At 35.8% G+C, this 20,795-nt stretch overlaps 2 protein-coding genes across 2 annotated transcripts; both read left to right on the top strand.

Moving 5' to 3' along the window:
• The first annotated feature begins 2,243 nt into the window (after positions 1-2,243).
• LOC124541881 (zinc finger protein 227-like) lies at positions 2,244-5,064 on the top strand. The gene is made up of 3 exons (XM_047119789.1): positions 2,244-2,420; positions 3,338-3,436; positions 4,805-5,064. Exons 1-3 carry the CDS (start codon positions 2,244-2,246, stop codon positions 5,033-5,035), a joined length of 507 nt encoding a protein of 168 aa, XP_046975745.1. The 3' UTR covers positions 5,036-5,064.
• Positions 5,065-9,908: 4,844 nt separating this feature from the next.
• LOC124541880 (zinc finger protein 26-like) lies at positions 9,909-16,573 on the top strand. The gene is made up of 4 exons (XM_047119788.1): positions 9,909-9,929; positions 11,389-11,541; positions 12,210-12,308; positions 16,202-16,573. The coding sequence occupies exons 1-4, from the start codon at positions 9,909-9,911 to the stop codon at positions 16,430-16,432; spliced, it is 504 nt and encodes a 167-aa protein (XP_046975744.1). The 3' UTR covers positions 16,433-16,573.
• Positions 16,574-20,795: the final 4,222 nt, after the last annotated feature.

Genomic DNA, 20,795 nt, shown 5'->3' with positions numbered 1-20,795 from the left:
TTCAATCGACAGGGCGCTAGTTTTTTTGTTATATTAAAGTATATAATGTATATACACTTGTTTTTTCTCCCTAGCGACATAAAATTGTGAAATTATTTACAAACGACTCGTAGAAAATGTAAACAAATGATTATTATCGAATGTAACATATTTGTTTACATTTTTTACGATTTGCTATTAATATATATGTATAATTATGTTTGTACATCGTTAATTTAAAAAAGAACAGATTTGAAATTATTAAAGGAACCAAATTAATTCTTAACTAGCGTATAATAAATAGATTCGTTTAAATACTAGATAATGCACTTTTATTTATAAGATTTCAAATTGTGTGTTGTATGTAATAGTTTATTGTAAAGTTAGTTCGTAGATTATAAGATTTTACCAAAATTGTAAAATGTTGTATCTGTCACAGAAATAAATATTTCAAATTTAATTCGGTTTTGTCTTTTATTTTATGAGGCGAGATGGCCCAGTGGTTAGAACGCATGCGACTTAACTGATGATTGCGAGTTCAAAACCCAGGCAAACACCGCTGAATATTAATGTGCTTAATTTGTTTGTAACTCATCACGTTCTCGGCGGTGAAGAAAAACATCGTGAGGTAACCTGCATGTGCCAAATTTCATAGAAATTCTGCCACATGTGCATTCCACCAACCCGCATTGGAACAGCGTGTTGGAATATGTTCAAAACCTTATCCTCAAAGGGAGAGGAGGCCTTAGCCCTGGATTAAAAATTTTACAGGCTGTTGTTGTTTTATTTAAGAGTTGAGTTGGCCTAGAGCTTAGAGCGTTTTTAAACCCAGATAAGCATCACTGAATTTCCATAAGCTTAATTTGTGTTTATAATTCATCCCTAGTTCAGTGGAGAATGGAACCTCGCGAGGGAACCTGCATTTGTCTAATTTTAATTAATATCCCGCATTGGAGCAGCGTGGTGGAATATCCTCCTATCCTTCTCTTTAAAGAAAGAGGCCTCCTTGCCCAGCTGTGGGAAAATTACAGGCTGTTACCATTTATACTAAATAGTTAGCTTTTATTTACGAACCAGAAATCAGTACGAGAAACGTGTACAGTAATTGTGTGTTTATTTTTTAATTTATCTTTTGTTATGAGGGTGCGGGATCTGAGGGGGTGATTCTTTCTTAAAATGTGGAACAGCTATTTTTCTATCTCTTTCTCACTTGTATTTGCGTGGCGCGTTCACAATGTAAAGCTTATTCCAATCGAAGTAGGAATAAAGATACACAAACCTGAAATTTACGTATTTCATGCGATTAACTAATAACTCAGCTATATTGCGCATTAAGAATTTCTGATTAATATATCTTTATTTATAAGACAACACTTAATTACTTATTTTCACTTTCATTTTACTTACCTAGATTCTGATAAATGTTTTGTCTTTCATAACGCCATTTTCGCAAATCCATAGTGAATATTATAGATCGCGTCAGTTTGCTGTCAAGTGATGTTTATTTACCTTTCTTCCTGTGTATTGTCTATGGAATCATCCTAAAATATTTGATTAGACAAAAGACTATTTGTATAAATAAAGAAAGTTTGGGAATGTTGCTATGTATCTTCCTTTATTTTATCCACCAATATCCACTGAACTACTTATAAGCACTTTAATTTAACGTTCAGAGTTCCGATAACAATTTCGTTGACGTTCGAGAAGGGATTTTAATATATTATTAATGCTCAATTAATCAAACATCAACCAAACCACATTGGAACAGCGTGGTGGAATATGTTCCTTAATGGGTGACGAGGCCTTAGCCCAGCAGTGGGAAATTGACAGGCTGTTACTGTTACTGCAATAATATCGCGTCAATTCGGTGATAATTATGTCTTTTATTTGCCATTTGTCCTCTTGTGCTTGGAATAATCAATAGAAAAATATGACAGAATACTCAAACTTCGTCTCAATATTGAATAAAAACACATTTATACTCCAAGAATTTATATTTAATCATAACTTACAACTAAAATTAACAAACTGAACTTCACTTAACGAATTCACACAAACGTTACTCTCTCGTTAAAATCTCGAAACTCACTCACAGAACACAACAGTGATATGTCAGAATCTAATATTGAATGTTATCATATAATGTATATAAAACACGTGAAAATCGTGTGTCACCGTTAGTTGGTCGGTTACATCAAAAGTGATATTTAAAGTGAATTCTTACAGAGCCGTACGGCGGACTATAAGTTTGAGGCTCAGGTGTTATGTCATCGCCCCCCCCCCCCCAGGAGAAGACGCACGGCTGCGCGCAGTGCCCGAAGAAGTTCGGGTCGCGCGCGCTGCTCGCCGTGCACATGAAGACGCACGAGCGCGTGCTGCGCGGCGCCACCTTCCGCTGCACCTACTGCGGGAAGGGCTTCTTCGAGGCCTACAGCCTGCAGGTGACGCGCCCCCGCCCCATGTAACCTAATGCGCCCAGGGCCTCTAAACAATGCTGGACAGAGCCCTCCCTTTAAACCAGACCGTATAAAAAGATCGGAATATTTTCCGTTATATCCAATCCACAAATATGGCAATAATGACATTGTTTATTCACAAATTAGAGAACAATGAAAGATTCTTTGATTGTTCAAACAAAAGTGTTCTGTCAAATTCATAGCGAATTCTGATTTCACTACATAGTATAAAACAAAGCCGCTTTCTCTGTCTTTAAAACTACGCAACAGATTTTGATGCGGTTTTTTTAATAGATAGAGTAATTCGAGATGAAGGTTTTTGTTTATAATAATTGATCAATATAGTAAAAAAACACTGATAATTTTTGAAGTTTAGTTTTGGTCTATTTAGTATTAGTATTGCACCCGTACGGGTTGCTAGTTTCCAATATATCCCACTTACAAATATAGTATCGAATCAGCAACTAGGTATCACCAAAGCTTTATTTATTCACAAATTGAAGAACAATGAAAGTTTCTTTGTTTGTTCAAAAGAAAGTGTCCTCTCAAATTCATAGCGGCCCCGTTATCTTAAGACTTTTGCCCAGGGCCTCCAGTATGTTAAAGATGGCCCGGGTGAGGAGGCAGACCCGCTGTAGGTCACACTGGTGCACACTGTCTGCGACAGCAACAACAGCATGTAATTTATTCCACCACACTATACAAGTGCGGGTTGAAATACACATGTGGCAGAATTTGTATGAAATAAGATACATGCCGGTTTCTTCACGATGTTTTCCTTCACCGATTAGCATGAGATGAATTACAAATTAAGCCCATGAATATTCAGCGGTGCTTGTCTGGGTTTGAACCCGCAATCATCGGTTAAGAGCACGGGTTGTAACCACTGGGCGTCTCCGCAGGTCCACGAGCGCACTCACCGCAACGAGAGGCCGTTCCTGTGCGAGATCTGCAACACCAGCTTCGGCACCAACTCCAGCCTGAAGAGGCACTTGAAAGTCGTGAGTGACCTTGGAATGTTACGCGTTGATTATCAGGGGCAGTCCGAGCGCACGAGACGTGACATATATCTATAGTGATGTTATAGATGTGAAAGTAATTTTGTCTGTTTGTCTGTCTTTCACGATCAAACCGCTGAACCGAATTCGATGAAATTCGGTATGAAGCAAAGTTGAACTCTGAGAAAGGAAATAGGCTACTTTTCTGCCTGACACGTGATAACCAATATCCTAAAATGCTAGCGAGCCGGTGACTACTAGTATTTATAAATATAACATTATTCCTATAGGCGATAGAACCTATTTTTTATTCCAACCATAACAGGAAAATATACAATCCAAATAAAAAATGTTTGACAGCGAATTGAAGGGATATCATTGGAGCTTGTTTACTTGTATTATTAATAATATTAATCATAAATTCTTAACAGTGCACTATATGGCTTTACATCTCTGACTCTCTGTTTGTTCGCCATAAACTCTTAAAATCCATTTTTTCTATTTCACAATGAAAATTAATGCAGTTCTGCCTAATAGATTGAGGCAATCCTAAGGAAGGTTTAGGTATATATTTTATTGAGGTTATTGTGTTAATAAGTTGAAATAGAACGACAATAGGCTATTTGACAATGCGAAAAATAAATTGTGAATTATTGTAATCAGTGTGTATTATGAGTTTAAAAATGGCAATTTACCAACGAAAGTTGAAAATAATGCTTAATTTATTCAAAAATCCATAAATAAGAATGCATCTTTTCAAACGCTATATTGTCCAAGTAGCGTTTTTGCACGCGATTTAAATATGGAATTTTTAATATGATATTTCGGCAAATATGTACTAGAAATAAAAATCACAACTTTTACTGGGTTCCTTAACTTCTACTAAATAATATAAAATGGATTTTAAAAACCAGTCAAATAGCGTATTGTTAAACATGTGGGCGGGTCTCTAGTATTTATAATAAAGTAATATTGTCGTTGGAACAGAGATGGCCCAGTGGTTAGAACACGTGCATCTTAACCAATGATTGCGGGTTCAAACCCAGGCAAGGACCGCTGATTCATGTGCTTAATTTGTCTTTATAATTCATCTCGTGTTCAGCGGTGAAGGAAAACATCGTGAGGAAACCTGCATGTGACAAATTTCATAGAAATTCTGCCACATGTGTATTCCACCAACCCGCATTGGAACAGCGTGGTGGAATATGTTCCACGTCTTCTCCTTAAAGAGGAGAGGAGGCCTTTAGCCCAGCAGTGGGAATTTATAGACTGTTGTTATTTATTGATTAATATAGTGGTGTTTCAGTCGCCGGTGCTCGCCTGGGCTTGCCATCTCTCTCGTATGTACTGATCGATATCGTGTCGTTCCAGTCGCACAGCACGTCGAAGCCGTTCGAGTGCGCGACGTGCCACCGCTCGTTCGTGTCGGAGGCGATCCGCGACCGGCACGCGCTGCGCAACCACGGCAACCCGGAGGACTTCAAGTTCCTGTGCAAGCTGTGCCCCTGCAAGTACCTCAAGCTGAAGGACCTCCGCAAGCACACGTACAAGGCGCACCCCAAGGGCAGGAGGAAGAGGAAGCCGCACTCCGACAGCGAGTAGGCGTACACCTCCCCCCTTGTTCCGTTGTACATACAGGTGTCCGGGCAGCTCGGTCTGATTGCGGTGATTGTGAGATGCTTACGAATCGAAATCAAAGTGTATTGGTTGTTATTACATCAAGTAATATATCTCAAAGAGGGCCCGTACTCCTAAACTGGGAGAATCCGTGTCTTAGGGGGATATCTAGGGGGGTGAGTGACTACCCCATCACCTACACATATTAATTAAAAAGAGAAAAAAAATCAAAATATACTTTATTCAAGTAGGCTTTTGCAAGCCTTTTTGGATCTTCATTTAACAACTATATCAAGTGAAGCTACCACTGGTTTGGAATGTAGATTCTACAGAGAAGAACCGGCAAGAAATTCAGTAGTTACTCGTTTCCAACATTTAAAAATACAGTCATGTTAGTTAAATACAATTATATATGCATGTAATATGTCCTGCCTGGGAGTTAACAATATCTATGTAATCTGTGGTAGCCGTTTTCAACCGACTTCAAAGAGGAGGTTATCAATTCGTCTGTATTTTATTTTAATAACAGTAAATCACCAAAGCGTTCAATAGCAAATCATCTAATATTAATATTATAAATGTGAAAGTAACTCTGTCAGTCTGTCTCTCTTTCACGACCAAACCGCTGAACCGATTTTGATGAAATTCTGTATGAAGCAAATTTGAACTCCAGGAAAGGACATGAGGTACATTTTCAACCGACTTCAAAAAAAGGAGGAGGTTCTCAGTTCGACCCGTGTGTTTTTTTTCCTATGTTTGTTACGCGATAACTCCGCCAATTATGAACCGATTTGAACAAATCTTTTTTCGGCGTATAGATAATACCTCAAGGGTGGTCCCATTTAAATTTAATAATAAAAAAACAACCCCCAAGTGTGGAAAATAGGGAATGAACTTTTTATGATTATAAACCAATTTGAACGATTATTTTTTTTGTTGAATAGGTATTATCAAAAGGGTGGTTTCATGCGAATTTGAAGAAAATATTTCACCCCTAACGCATTTGAAGTCGGTTTTATTTTTTTTAAAAAAGTTAATTTACAACAGAAACAGCTCCCTATCGCGCCACTCGACGCTATTCGTCGCTATAGACTCTCGCGTCAGCTCGACCCGAGACAGCGAGTGCGTAAAGCGACGCGTCGAATTGACGAATATATTAGTTCATATGATATTAAAAGTTATTACGTTTGTGTAAAGATCATATTCGCATGAGAAATAAATACTGATAATTTGGGATGGCGTACTCAATTCGGATGTGAGTGTTTTACGAATTTTGCCGATGTGACATCTAAGTGTCGTTTTCACTATTTATTCAATACTGACTGAACTATCCGGACAGCTGTTTATATGTTCCGACCTATATGAAGAGAATCATATCGAAATTGATTCAGCATATTATGTATAGAGAATGCGTAACTTTCAGTACGTCTGAGTGAGGTTTGTGTGTCTGTTTGACGTTTCCAAATCGTACATTGATCAACGTAGATGTTATTTAATTCGGTTTGTGGAGTAATCTCAAGTCTAGCGGTAAATAAAATGTCTGATATTGAAGGTAAAACATATCAATAGTAATTATAACACGTTGATTCATTTGAATATTAAATATTTCTCATTATTATCTACAATAGAATTTTTTTTAAATTTCATCACTCGCTAAATAAGTGATCCGGTGTTAAAGAGGCTCTGGGAAATTTTAAAAATGTAACCAAATCATTTTAAATATTATAAAACAAATAAGTAGTACAAGAACACTCCAATCATCAATTAAAATTTACCTTTTGACGACCTCCGTGGTCGAGTAGTGTGTACACGTCACGGATACGCCACTCCGAGGTCCCGGGTTCGTCCGGCCGAGACGATGTAGATTATCATTAGTTTTCTATGTTGTCTTGGGTCTGGGTGTTTGTGCCTTCGTTACTTCTGATGTTCCACAACACAAGTGCTTTAGCTACTTACATTGGGATCAGAGTAATGTATGTGATGTTGTCTCATATATTTATTTATTACTTTAAAACTAAAGCTACAACCGGTTCTGAATGTAGATTCTAACGAGAGAAATTCAGTTGTGTTTATCCTATTGTGTTAATGCAATTATAACTGAGCGTAAAAGCCAGTGTTGTAGGATGTCCTTAAGCCCTTTTAACACCAGGTCACACAGTAATGTAATTATGAAAGTTAATAAAGTTTTTAAATATACTTAAACAATTGTAAAGAAATCGAAGTAGATTAAACTATTGGATAAGTCGTTCGTAGCACTTTTAAATGTCATCTAAATTGTTGTTTTAGTATAACCTGTGCCAATAGAGATTGTTTACAAACGGTGACCGTTCTCGTGCTGTCTGTGCGCGAGTTATTGCCATCCCTGTCGCACACTGTACGGTTAGAAGCAAAAGTCCAAAAGTCAAATTGATTAACTCTTTCTGTCTCGTTTTCGCCGCTTAAATGTTAGCTTATGTGTTCAATTAGATGTAAAGCTCTGACAGGTTGGGAATGTCGATTCTACTGAGACGAAACTTTAAACTTAATTATAACACTTTAACACCAAATTCAAATATAAGGTTATACTATATCTATCAAACCTTTTTGTATTTCTTTATTGGCACACCGTTATATTATCTGTTCGCTATCTGATCGCTCATTGGCCGCACGTCGCGTCATCAACTGGTATCGACCAATGGGCGTTGAGATTTTTTTTTTTTTTTGAATTTGATTTGTTAACATTTTAGAATATGGAGTTTTTACATTATTGTCCATTCCACTCAAACTTAAAGTGTCGTAAGAGTCCCATTGCTGGGCAAATATATTCTCTTCAATGAGATTGTTATGGAATTTGTTTCGGATTTACAATTATTAAAGTTTATGTATATGTCACCGTAAGATTACAAAACTCGTTAGATTATAATCTACCTCATGAGATTGCAATCTATCGAAATATTGTGAACCATGAAATATGATTGCAATTGACGCATTATTTTTCGCTATACTGTAATCTACTGTAATTCGTTAGATCTAATCTAATCTAATGAGGTAGATTATAGTCTAACGAATTTTGTAATCTTACGGTGACATATATGAATTAACAAATATATTACATTAATGGTAACGCTCCAAGCTCTCCTCCACCTCTCTTCCAGAAGTTAAATAGATTTTTGTGTTTGTAAATGAGAGTTTTAGTGCTCCTTGAAAAAGAATAACTGTCTAATTCAGTAAATGGTTTTATTTTTCTAATTCTGATTATGAAAATGCCCCCTAATTTGCCCCCACTTTATTTTAAGAACTCAGTATAAGTCGTACTTGGTTTGGATGATGTGAGTACTTATTTTTTTTTTATAATAATTTGTATAATTTCACGATTAAGTTGATGTAAGATACTGCACATACTTCGATCTTATTTATAAAATGGTTATGTGTAAGTTAATTGTAAAGTATTTGTAAATATTTTAATGTTAACGAAATTACTGTTTCCCGTCAATTTATTCCTTAAAAATATATAATTAAGGTGGAAGATGGTCAGCATAACAATTTTGATTGTGAATTTTAAATCGACATGAAAATCAGTAGTTACTCTTTTTTCATGAATCGTGAAATACGTTTGAAGAAAGCAATCATTTAATAACAGAAGTGAAATTCAAGTAATTTCAATTTAATAACTCTTGTTTTTTTTACATTTATAATATGTCTACATATTATAAATGTAAAAAAAACAAGAGTCTGTAGACTCGCATGTCTAATACCACTACTATAATAATAATTAACGCTTCCTTTCATCCTCAGTCTTACTTTGAGATCTAAGAACTGGCGCGCACGGGTGATTTTTGTCACGGTGACTTTAAAGTGTTTGTCATTGTCACGTCACGTTTCCACAGTGGAATGCGCTCATTAATAGAAACAGTGACAAAACATTTTCGAAATCGAAGTGTCATTTGCCACTATGGATTTCGAAGAGACGGTGGTTCTCTGTGAACTCGTGAAACTCGGCAGAAAAAGACTTTAATTTTCACGTGAATAACTGAATACTCTTTCAATTTTTCCACAAAGAGCTGGTCTCTTTTCCACTTCTTCTATTAGAACATCATTATCAGTATCGTCTTCACGAATGTTTACGTTTTGAATAGATGGTGACGCCATTTGCGCGCGCCAAAGTCGTCGTAAAAAAACAAGAGTTATGACAGTACAGTATTATAATATTTTTTTTTTAAAATAAAACAAATTTTCACAATTATCGTTCATCAATATAATATAAGGTTAGGAAATTGTGCAAGCGGGACAGATTATAAAAAGACAAAGACAAGTGATGGGATATTGAATAGAAATCTCTTAGATCTGTTTGTAGTTTAAAATAATTTTAAGTGATAAGGAATAGTATGAATATTGTAATATATTTTGATTCAATCGACAGGGCGCTAGTTTTTTTTGTTATATTAAAGTATATAATGTATATACACTTGTTTTTTTCTCCCTAGCGACATAAAATTGTGAAATTATTTACAAACGATTCGTAGAAAATGTAAACAAATGATTATTATCGAATATAACATATTTGTTTCAATTTTTTACGATTTGCTATTAATATATATGTATAATTGTGTTTGTACATCATTAATTTAAAAAAGGACAGATTTGAAATTATTAAAGGAACCAAATTAATTCTTAACTGGCGTATAATACATAGATTCGTTTAAATACTAGATAATGCACTTTCATTTATAAGATTTCAAATTGTGTGTTGTATGTAATAGTTTATTGTAAAGTTAGTTCGTAGGTTATAAGATTTTACCAAAATTGTAAAATGTTGTATCTGTCACAGAAATAAATATTTCAAATTTAATTCGGTGTTGTCTTTTATTTAGGAGCCGAGATGGCGCGAGATCAAACCCAGGTAAGCATCAATGAATTTCCATGAGCTTAATTTGTGTTTATAATTTATTCCGATTTCAGTCGTGAATGAAAACCACAACACAACACATGAGTGATCCACCAAGCCGCATTGGAACAGCGTGGTGGAATATGTTCAAAACCTTATCCTCAAAGCGAGAGGAGGCCTTGGCCCAGCATTGGGAAATTTACAGGCTGTTGTTGTTTTATTTAAGAGTCGAGTTGGTCCAGTGCTTAGTGCGTTTTTAAGCCCAGGTAAGCATCAGTCAATTTCAAGTGCTTAATTTGTGTTTATAATTCATTGCGAGTTCGGTGGTGAATGAAAACCTCGCGAGGGAACCTGTATTTGTCTAATTTTAATTAATTTCCCGCATTGCAGCAGAGTGGTGGAATATCCTCCTACTCTTCTCTTCAGAGGAAGAGGAGGCCTCCTTTACCAGCTGCGGGAAAATTACAGGTGTTACTGTTTATACTAAATAGTTAGCTTTTATTTACGAACTAGAAATGAGTAAGAGAAACGTGTAAAGTAATTGTGTGTTTATTTTTTGTTATGAGGGTGCAGGATCTGAGGGGGTGATTCTTTCTTAAGATGTGGAACAGCTCTCGACCAATAATATCGCGTCGATTTGCTGCCAGACGTTGTTTACTTAGCCTTTTCCCTGTTATAGTTGGAATGGAGTATCTATATATAATTGTCTATGGAATCATCCTAAAGTATTCGGTTAGACAAAAGACTATTTGTTTAAATTCATATAGTTTTGAGTGTTGCTATGCATCTTCCTTTATTTTATCCACCAATATCCACTGAACTACTTACGCACTTTAAGTTTACGTTCAAAGTTCTGATAACAATTTCGTCGACGTTCGAGAAGGGATTTTTATATCATAGATTATTCAAGCTCAATTAATCAATCAGCAACCAAGCCGCATTGGAACAGTGTGGTGGAATATGTTCCAAGCCTCTCCTTAATGGGAGACGAGGCCTTAGCCCAGCAGTGGGAAATTGACAGGCTGTTACTGTCACTGTAATAATATCGCGTCAATTCGGTGATAATTATGTTTTTTATTTGCCATTTGTCCTCTTGTGCTTGGAATCTTTAGAAAAATATGACAGAATTCTCAAACTTAGTCTCAATATTGAATAAAAACACATTTGTACTCCAAGAATTTGTATTTAATCATAACTTACACCTAAAATTGACAAACTGAACTTCACTTAACGAATTCACACAAACGTTACTCTCTCGTTAAAATCTCGAAACTCACTCACAGAACACAAGAGTGATATGTCAGAATCTAATATTGAATGTAATCATATAATGTATATAAAACACGTGAAAATCGTGTGTCACCGTTAGTTGGTCGGTTACATCAAAAGTGATATTTAAAGTGAATTCTTACAGAGCCGTACGGCGGACTATAAGTTTGAGGCTCAGGTGTTATGTCATCGCCCCCCCCCCCAGGAGAAGACGCACGGCTGCGCGCAGTGCCCGAAGAAGTTCGGGTCGCGCGCGCTGCTCGCCGTGCACATGAAGACGCACGAGCGCGTGCTGCGCGGCGCCACCTTCCGCTGCACCTACTGCGGGAAGGGCTTCTTCGAGGCCTACAGCCTGCAGGTGACGCGCCCCCGCCCCATGTAACCTGATGCGCCCAGGGCCTCTAAACAATGCTGGACAGAGCCCTCCTCTCCCTTTGACGCGCGGGGGCCCCATATAACCTAATACGCCCAGGGCCTCTAGTTGAAGACGAAGGAACAAACAATGCTGGACAGAGCCCTCCCTTTAAACCAGACCATATGAAAAGATCGGAATATTTTCGAAATTATTATTCTGTATTATTGACTTTTCCGTTGTAACCAATCCACAAATATGGCAATAATGGCATTGTTTATTCACAAATTAAAGGACAATGAAAGTTTCTTTGTTTGTTCAAAACAAAATGTCCTCTCAAATTCATAGCGGCCCCGTTATCTTAAGACTATTGCCCAGGGCCCGGGTGAGGAGGCAGACCCGCTGTAGGTCACACGGGTGCACATTGTTTCCCACTACTGGACAAAGGCCTCCTCTCCCTTTGAGGAGAAAGTTTGGAACATATTTCGCCACGGTGTTCCAATGGGGGTTGGGGGAATACACATACAGGTTTTCTCACGATGTTTCCCTTCACCGAGCACGAGATGAATTATAAAAACAAATTAAGCACATGAATGTTCAGTGGCGCTTGCCTGGGTTTGAACCCGCAATCGTCGGCTAAGAGCACGCGTCGTAACCACTGGGCGTCTCCGCAGGTCCACGAGCGCACTCACCGCAACGAGAGGCCGTTCCTGTGCGAGATCTGCAACACCAGCTTCGGCACCAACTCCAGCCTGAAGAGGCACTTGAAAGTCGTGAGTGACCTTGGAATGTTACGCGTTGATTATCAGGGGCAGTCCGAGCGCACGAGACGTCACATATATCTATAGTGATGTTATAAATGTGAAAGTAATTTTGTCTGTCTGTCTGTCGCTATTTCACGACCAAACCGCTGAACCGAATTCGATGAAATTCAGTGTGAAGCAAACTTGAACTCTAAGAAAAGACATGGGCTACTTTTTTGGGATAACACGTGGTAACTCACATCGTAAAACGCAAGCGACTAACATTTATATGTATAGCATTAATGTCTATAGGGGCCGTCCATAAAATACGTCATCGATTTTTTCAGACCCCCTACAATCATATCCTATCCTCATTTCTTAATGATCCCCCCCCCTTCTCCCAAAATTGACGTCATTACCAGTTCGACGAAATTAAAACATTGCAGATTTGAGAAAAATAGGGTATTATTATATGATTAAAACACTTGGTTATAGAATCACCTTTATTATTTTTATTTTGGCAATAATCATTGATAAATATAATATAAAAGTAAAAAATAGGGAATAATAATATATAATATTATTATTCCCGCCTCTCACATTTGCAGTCTCACTTACTAGGTGTCCTGGAAGAAATTTCTTTTTAGAAATTATATTTTTGTACGTGAACAATAAACTATAAATAAATAAATAAAAATGACGTGAATTCCGAAACACCCCCCTGATAAATCTTTACATAGTATAAAACAAAGTCACTTTTTCTGTCCCTATATCCCTTTGTACGCTTTAATCTTTTAAACTACGCAACGGATTTAGATGCGGTTTTTTAATAGATAGAGTGATTCGAGAGAAAGGTTTTTATATATAATACATAGACAATATAGTTAAGTAACACTGACAATGCAAAAGTTTCTCATGTAATGTCGTAAGTTTGTTAATTTTTATGAGCTTTCATTGTAAACGCTGGCTGAACCCTGCTAGACCCTACTACTATTATAAAGGCGAAAGTTTGTATGTATGGATGTTTGTTACTCTTTCACGTAAAAACTACTGAATGGATTTGAATGAAACTTTACCACAATATAGCTTATACATCAGAATAACACATAGGATACAATTTTTGAGGTTTCTAATGTGAGGTCGTAAAAAAACACATTTTTTGCGCTTACATTGCAAACGCTGACTGAATCCTACAAGATAGATCAAAACAATGTACTACAGTATTGTACAACTTAAAAAGGTCTACAAAAAAGTCCGTGATGGTATATGTTTATCTCTTAGGAATAACCCACAATAACCATTTTTTATCCTTTACTTTGTACGAGAAATAATGGCTTATTTACGAAGCGATTTTAAGCGATTACTAGACTAGACGGGACGAACCTGAAGTCCACGCGAACGAAGTCGCGGGCAAAGGCTAGTAGATAATATAACAAAATAATGTACTAAGAAATTGTACACCTTAAAAATATCTACAAAAAAGTCCGCGATGGTATATATCTATCTCTTAAAGATAACCCACAGTAAACGTTTTTATCTTTTATTTTTACGAGAAAAAATGGCTTATTTTCGAAGCGATTTTAAGCAATAAAGCATTAATCCTTATTCAATTAGGTACCTTAAATAAATTGTGCATTCAATATAGATCAATACGGCCCTTTACAGTATGTCATTTAAATGAATAGTTTCGAAGATATTACAGTTTTAAAACGCAGGGACATAGCGGTTTGTATTTCCTAAAGAGTGAAAACTGTGTATATTGTACCATTTGTTATCACTACATAGTATAAGTGAGTGAGTGATTTAAAGAGAATGATTTTATATATATAACACGTGAACAATATAGTAGATAAGCACTGAAAATTTTAGAGTTTTCTAATGTGATGCCGTAAAAAGACACATTTTTGCGCATATATTGCAAACGCTGGCTGAATACAGTATAGAATACACACACAATATAGAATTGTACACCTCAAAAATGTCCTCAAAAAATACTCCGCGATGGTATGTGTCTATCTGTCAGTTATAACCCACAATAACATTTTTTTTATCACATATGTTGGCTAATTTTCGTAGCACTTTGAATTTAGCAGCAATCAGACGCGGTTATTATCGGAGCTCTAGCGAGGGATATAACAATACTTAATAAATAAATAACATTTTTAACAAAAAGAATAATAAATAAGAATAATCAAACAAAAATATGCACTAAAACGTAATAAAAATAATTGCGTATTCAACATATATTTTTTAGAGTCCTCCTAAGTAAAATGAAATTAAAAATATTAGACTACTTAAAAGTCGATCTACGTTTATATACTGTAGTTATAATTATTGCTATAATTGGAGCCGGTGTTAGGCACGGGCATGCGCCTCAACAATCAAAAGAAAGAAGCTATACGAGCCCCTCGATTGAGCCCCAGTATATTATCCTATAAAAGGTAATTTGTAAAAAACATATATCTTAAAGTATATCGTATTGTTTTTTGATAGATATACTGTGGGGTTTTCTGGACTTTTAAATAGAAAGTGTGATTCAAGGGGAAGGTTTGTGTATTTAATACATGAACATATAGTAAAGTAACACTGATAATTTTAGAAGTTTGCAATGTGATGTCGTTAATAAACAAATTCTGTAGTATATTTAGTATCAATATTGCACCCGTGCGGAGCCGGGGCGCGTCGCTAGTATAATATAAAAGTAAAAAGTTACATTTTCTTAAAAATTCTATTTTTTACTTCTCTTTGGATAATAGAGTATTTTATCTGTAGTTATTGATGTATTTGTGTACATCTATGTTGCATTATGTATGTTTATTATGAGTTATTTTAGTATTGTATGCGCCTTAGCCGCCTCTCACATTTGCAGTCTCACTTACTAGGTGTGCTGGAAGAAATGTCTTTTTAGAAATTATATTTTTGTACGTGAACAATAAACTATAAATAAATAAATAAAAATGACTGAATTCCGAAACACCCCCCCTCCTATCTATCATTTACCGTCATCCGCAGACACCCCCCCCCCCGCCTAATTTATAGACGGCCCCATTGAAGATTATATCTTTATTTCAATAATAACAGAAAAAAGCCAGATAACAACAGCTCTCTCATTGGTCGAGAGCTGGATTAGTCTGTGGTATTCACTGTGGATTTGAGAAAATGGCGTTTTGAACGTCGACGAAACTGTTATTCGAATTTTAGAAGTTAAACTAAAGTGGATATAACTAATAGTATATTAATAAAAATATATTAATCATATATATTCCTAACGGTGCACAATATAGTTTAGTTTTATATCGCTACATATTGTAAAACAAAGTCTCCGATGTCTGTATGTTTGCAATAAACTCCAAAATTACTGAACTGATCTGAAAGAGAACGGTATCTACCCAGACGGGCTTGCACAAAGCCCTACCACCAAGTATAAATAAAATTTTAACAAAAAGAAAAACCGACTTCAAACAAAACACTATTTTAAAACAAATAAAAATGCACTAAAAAGTAATAAAAATAATTGCATATTTAATATATTTTTGAGAGTCCTCCTTGGTAAAATGAAATGAAAAATATTAAATTACTTAAAAGGCAATTTACGATTGAAGTCGGTTGAAAAGTATTTATATTAATAAAGTAAGTAGTAACAGCCTGTAAATTCCCACTGCTGGGCTAAAGGCCTCCTCTCCCTTTGAGAACGTGGCAGAATTTCTATGAAATTTGTCACACGCAGTTTTCCTCACGATGTTTTCCTTCACCGCTGAGCACGAGATGAATTATAAAGGCAAATTAAGCACATGAATCAGTGCTTGCCTGGGTTTGCCATCTCTCTCATATGTATTGATCAATATCGTGGTGTTTCAGTCGCCGGTGCTCGCCTGGGCTTGCCATCTCTCTCGTATGTACTGATCGATATCGTGTCGTTCCAGTCGCACAGCACGTCGAAGCCGTTCGAGTGCGCGACGTGCCACCGCTCGTTCGTGTCGGAGGCGATCCGCGACCGGCACGCGCTGCGCAACCACGGCAACCCGGAGGACTTCAAGTTCCTGTGCAAGCTGTGCCCCTGCAAGTACCTCAAGCTGAAGGACCTCCGCAAGCACACGTACAAGGCGCACCCCAAGGGCAGGAGGAAGAGGAAGCCGCACTCCGACAGCGAGTAGGCGTACGCCTCCCCCCTTGTTCCGTTGTACATACAGTTGTCCGGGCAGCTCGGTCTGATTGCAGTGATTGTGAGATGCTTACTAATCGAAATCAAAGTGTATTTGTTGTTATTACATCAGGTAATATATCTCAGAGGCCCGTACCCCTAAACATGGAGAATCCGTGTCTTAGGGGGATATCTAGGGGGGTGAGTGAATACCCTATCACTTATACATATTAATTAAAAAGAGAAAAAAAAATCAAAATATACTTAATTTAAGTAGGCTTTTGCAAGCACTTTTGAATCTTCATTTAACAACTATATTATATGAAGCTACCACCGGTTTGACAAGTGGATTCTACAGAGAAGAACCGGCAAGATACTCAGTTACTCGTTTACAACATTTTAAAATACAGTCATGTTAGTTAAATACAATTATATATGTATGTAATATATCCTGCCTGGGAGTTAACAATATCTATGTAATCTGTGGTAGCCGTTTTCAACCGACTTCAAAGAGGAGGTTATCAATTCGTCTGTATTTTTTTTTAATAACAGTAAATCATGTATATTAATATTATAAATGTGAAAGTAACTCTGTCTGTCTGTCTCTCTTTCACGACCAAACTGCTGAACCGAATTTGATAAAATTTTGTATGAAGCAAACTTGAACTCCAGGAAAGGACATAGAGTATCTCTTTTGCTGACATGTGACGAACAACCCTCTAAACTTCGCGCGAAGCCGCGATAGATAACTAGTGTGGTATATCTGAATATTAATTTGTAGTTTTTGTGTGGACAGTACGACACAACTCAGATGTAGCGTCGGCAAATACAATAAAACCGATCACTGCCGATTCACAACCAACAGAAACAGCTCCCTATCGCGCCACTCGACGCTATTCGTCGCTATAGACTCTCGCGTCAGCTCGACCCGAGACAGCGAGTGCGTGTAAAGCGACGCGTCGAATTGAATATATTAGGTCGTTTGTTATTACAAGTTATTGCGTTTGTACAAAGATCATATTCACATGAGAAATAAATATTGATAATTTGGTATAGCGTACTCAATTCGGATGTGATCGGTTTTACGAACATTACCGATGCTACATCTAAGTGTCGTTTTCACTATTTATTCAATACTGACTGAACTACCCGGACAGCTGTTTATATGTTCCGACCTATGAAGAGAATCATATCGAAATTGATTCAGCATATTATGTATAGTGAATGCATAACTTACAAGTACGTCTGAGTGAGGTTTGTGTGTCTGTTTGACGTTTCCAAATCGTACATTGATCAACGTAGATGTTATTTAATTCGGTTTGTGGAGTAATCTCAAGTCTAGCGGTAAATAAAATGTCTGATATTGAAGGTAAAACATATCAATAGTAATTATAACACGTTGATTCATTTGAAAGTTAAATATTTCTCATTATTATCTACAATAGAAAATGTTTTAAATTTCATCACTCGCTAAGTTAGTGATCCGGTGTTAGAAGGGCTTAGATTTTTTTTAATGTATATTTTTTTGCCAAATTATAAAGGAATTGTGTTAGTGGCACAAGAACACTCCAATCATCAATTGTTTATGGTATAGGTTGGCGGACGAGCATATGGGCCACCCGATGGTAAGTGGTCTCCATCACCCCATATAGAATGAAGCTGTAAGAAATATTAACTTATTCCTTACATCGTCAATGCCCCACCAACCTTGGGAACTAAGATGTTATACTATATACTGGCTCACTCACCCTTCAGACCGGAACACAAAAATACTGAGTACTGTTATTTGGCGGTAGAATAACTGATGAGTGGGTAGTACCTACCCAGACGAGCTTGCACAAAGCCCTACCACCAAGGAAATACTTACTACCTACTTTAAAAGTAAAGCTACCACCGGCTCTGAATATAGATTCTACCCAGAGAAAACGGCAAGAAATTCAGTAGTGTTAATAATAATAATTTTATGCAAAAAGGAATATTCGTTTCTTTTGTGTTTTAATTGTAACTGAGCGTAAAAGCCAGTGTTGTACGTTATCCTTAAGCCCTTTTAACACCAGGTCACACAGTAATGTAATTATGAAAATTAATAAAGTTTCTAAATATACTTAAACAATTGTAAATAAATCGAAGTAGATTAAACTATTGGATAAGTCGTTCGTAGCACTTTTAAATGTCATCCAAATTGTTGTTTCAGTATAACCGGTGCCAATAAAGATTGCTTACAAACGGTGACCGTTCTCGTGCTGTCTGTGCGCGAGTTATTGCCATCCCTGTCGCACACTGTACGGTTAGAAGCAAAAGTCCAAAAGTCAAATTGATTAACTCTTTCTGTCTCGTTTTCGCGGCTTAAATCTTAACTTGTGTGTGCTTTATTGATTTGAATAGATGTAAAGGGCTGACAGGTTGGGAATGTCGATTCTACTGAGACGAACCTTTAAACTTAGTTATAACTCTTTAACACCAAATTCAAATATAGGGTTATGCTACATATATCAAACCTTCTTGTATTTCTTTATTGGCACACCGTTATATTATCTGTTCGATATCTGATCGTTCATTGGTCACACATCGCGTCATCAACTGATATCGACCAATGGGCGTTGAGATTTAAGCAGACTTAGTTAATTTGATTCGTTAACATTTTAGAATATGGAGTTTTTACATTATTGTCCATTCCACTAGCGCTTGTTTAAATTGAATTCATCTCAAACTTGAAGTGACGTAAGAGTCCCACTGCTGGGCAAATATATTCTCTTCAATGAGATAGCTATGGAATTTGTTTCAAGTTTCTCCTGTATGGACTAGTGACTCAATTTGTTATCTCTTGCCTCGGTTTTACGAATATTAAAGTTTATATATATATGTCACCGTAAGATTACAAAACTCGATAGATTACAATCTACCTAGTGAGATTGTAATATAACGAAATATTGTGAACCGTGAAATATGATTGCAATTTAACGCATTATTTTTCGCTATATTGTAATTTGTTAGATTACAATCTAACGAGGTAGATTGTTATCTGACGAATTTTGTAATCTTACAGTGTCATATATAAATTAACAAAGATTACATTGATGGTAAGACTCCAAGCGCCCCTCTCTTCCTTCTTCAGAAGTTAAATAGATTTTTGTGTTTGTAAATGAGAGTTTTTTTGCTCATTGAAAAAGAATAACTGTCTAATTCAATAAATGGTTTTATTTTTCTAATTCTGATTATGATAATGCCCCCTAATTTGCCCCCACTTTATTTTAAGAACTCAGTATAAGTCGTACTTGGTTTGGATGATGTGAGTACTTATTTTTTTTTATAATAATTTGTATAATTTCACGATTAAGTTGATGTAAGATACTGCACATACTTCGATGTTATTTATAAAATGGTTATGTGTAAGTTAATTGTAAAGTATTTGTAAATATTTTAATGTAAACGAAATTACTGTTTCCCGTCAATTTATTCCTTAAAAATTATAATTAAGGTGGGATGGTCAGCATAACAATTTTGATTGTTAATTTTAAATCGACACGAAATGAAGAAGTTACTCTTTTTTCATGAATCGTGAAATACGTTTGAAAAAAAAATTTAATAATAGAAGTGAAATTCAAGTAATTTCAATTTAATAACTCTTGTATTTTTTCGTGTATAATACGGTCTTGTTACAAATACGTCATTTGATCAATATATAAAAATCATATATGTAAATTTCAATAATCAATTTATTGTAGTAGTAATATTATTGATGGCAACAGGAGCAAGCTATCGTGTTTCAGTGAAATAACCTATAATATACTAACGTATACTTCCGAACCTTGCCTTCAGTATAGTATGTTGCCGTATTTGTTGTTTTATATATCTTATTTGATTTAACTTCTAGCACGTGTTTAAAACTTAGCTATAAATCTCGGAACTTCAATAGATTTTAAAATTAATTAATAAACCAACCTGAGAAAGCGATAACTAAATTTTATGAAATTAAAAAAAAAATATTTTAATAATTTACACTGGCAACATTCTAAGTAACTCTGGGCTTTTCCAAAATTTCAACCATGGCAACGACGGTGAATCTATTTAATTCTGATATTGTTATAATTTTTATGAGATTCAAATCCGTAAAAAAAACAAGAGTTATGATAGTACAGTATTATAATTTTTTTTTTATCCTGAAACAAATTTTCACAATTATCATTTATCAATATAATAATATAAGGTTAGGAAATTGTGCGAGCGGGACAGATTATAAAAAGACAAAGACAAGTGATGGGATATTCAATAGAAAACTCTTAGATCTGTTTGTAGTTTAAAATAATTTAAGTGATAAGGAATAGTATGAATACTGTAATATATTTTGATTCAATCGACAGGGCGCTAGTTTTTTT

The sequence above is a fragment of the Vanessa cardui genome, chromosome 29 (genome assembly GCF_905220365.1).
Source record: "Vanessa cardui chromosome 29, ilVanCard2.1, whole genome shotgun sequence".
Taxonomy (NCBI): Eukaryota; Metazoa; Arthropoda; class Insecta; order Lepidoptera; family Nymphalidae; genus Vanessa; species Vanessa cardui.
The sequence above is the reverse complement of the archived record's forward strand: the minus strand, read 5'-3'. Positions and strand labels throughout refer to the sequence as shown.

What these genes read in the sequence shown, in the direction of transcription:
- LOC124541880 (XM_047119788.1), top strand. Translation starts at nt 9,909, where the DNA reads ATGGCGCGAGATCAAACCCAG. An exon ending in TCGAGGCCTACAGCCTGCAG is followed by an intron (nt 11,542 to 12,209) that starts GTGACGCGCCCC and finishes GCGTCTCCGCAG; the next exon opens with GTCCACGAGCGCACTCACCG. An exon ending in TGAAGAGGCACTTGAAAGTC is followed by an intron (nt 12,309 to 16,201) that starts GTGAGTGACCTT and finishes GTGTCGTTCCAG; the next exon opens with TCGCACAGCACGTCGAAGCC.
- LOC124541881 (XM_047119789.1), top strand. Translation starts at nt 2,244, where the DNA reads ATGTCATCGCCCCCCCCCCCCCAGGAGAAGACGCACGGCTGCGCGCAG. An exon ending in TCGAGGCCTACAGCCTGCAG is followed by an intron (nt 2,421 to 3,337) that starts GTGACGCGCCCC and finishes GCGTCTCCGCAG; the next exon opens with GTCCACGAGCGCACTCACCG. An exon ending in TGAAGAGGCACTTGAAAGTC is followed by an intron (nt 3,437 to 4,804) that starts GTGAGTGACCTT and finishes GTGTCGTTCCAG; the next exon opens with TCGCACAGCACGTCGAAGCC.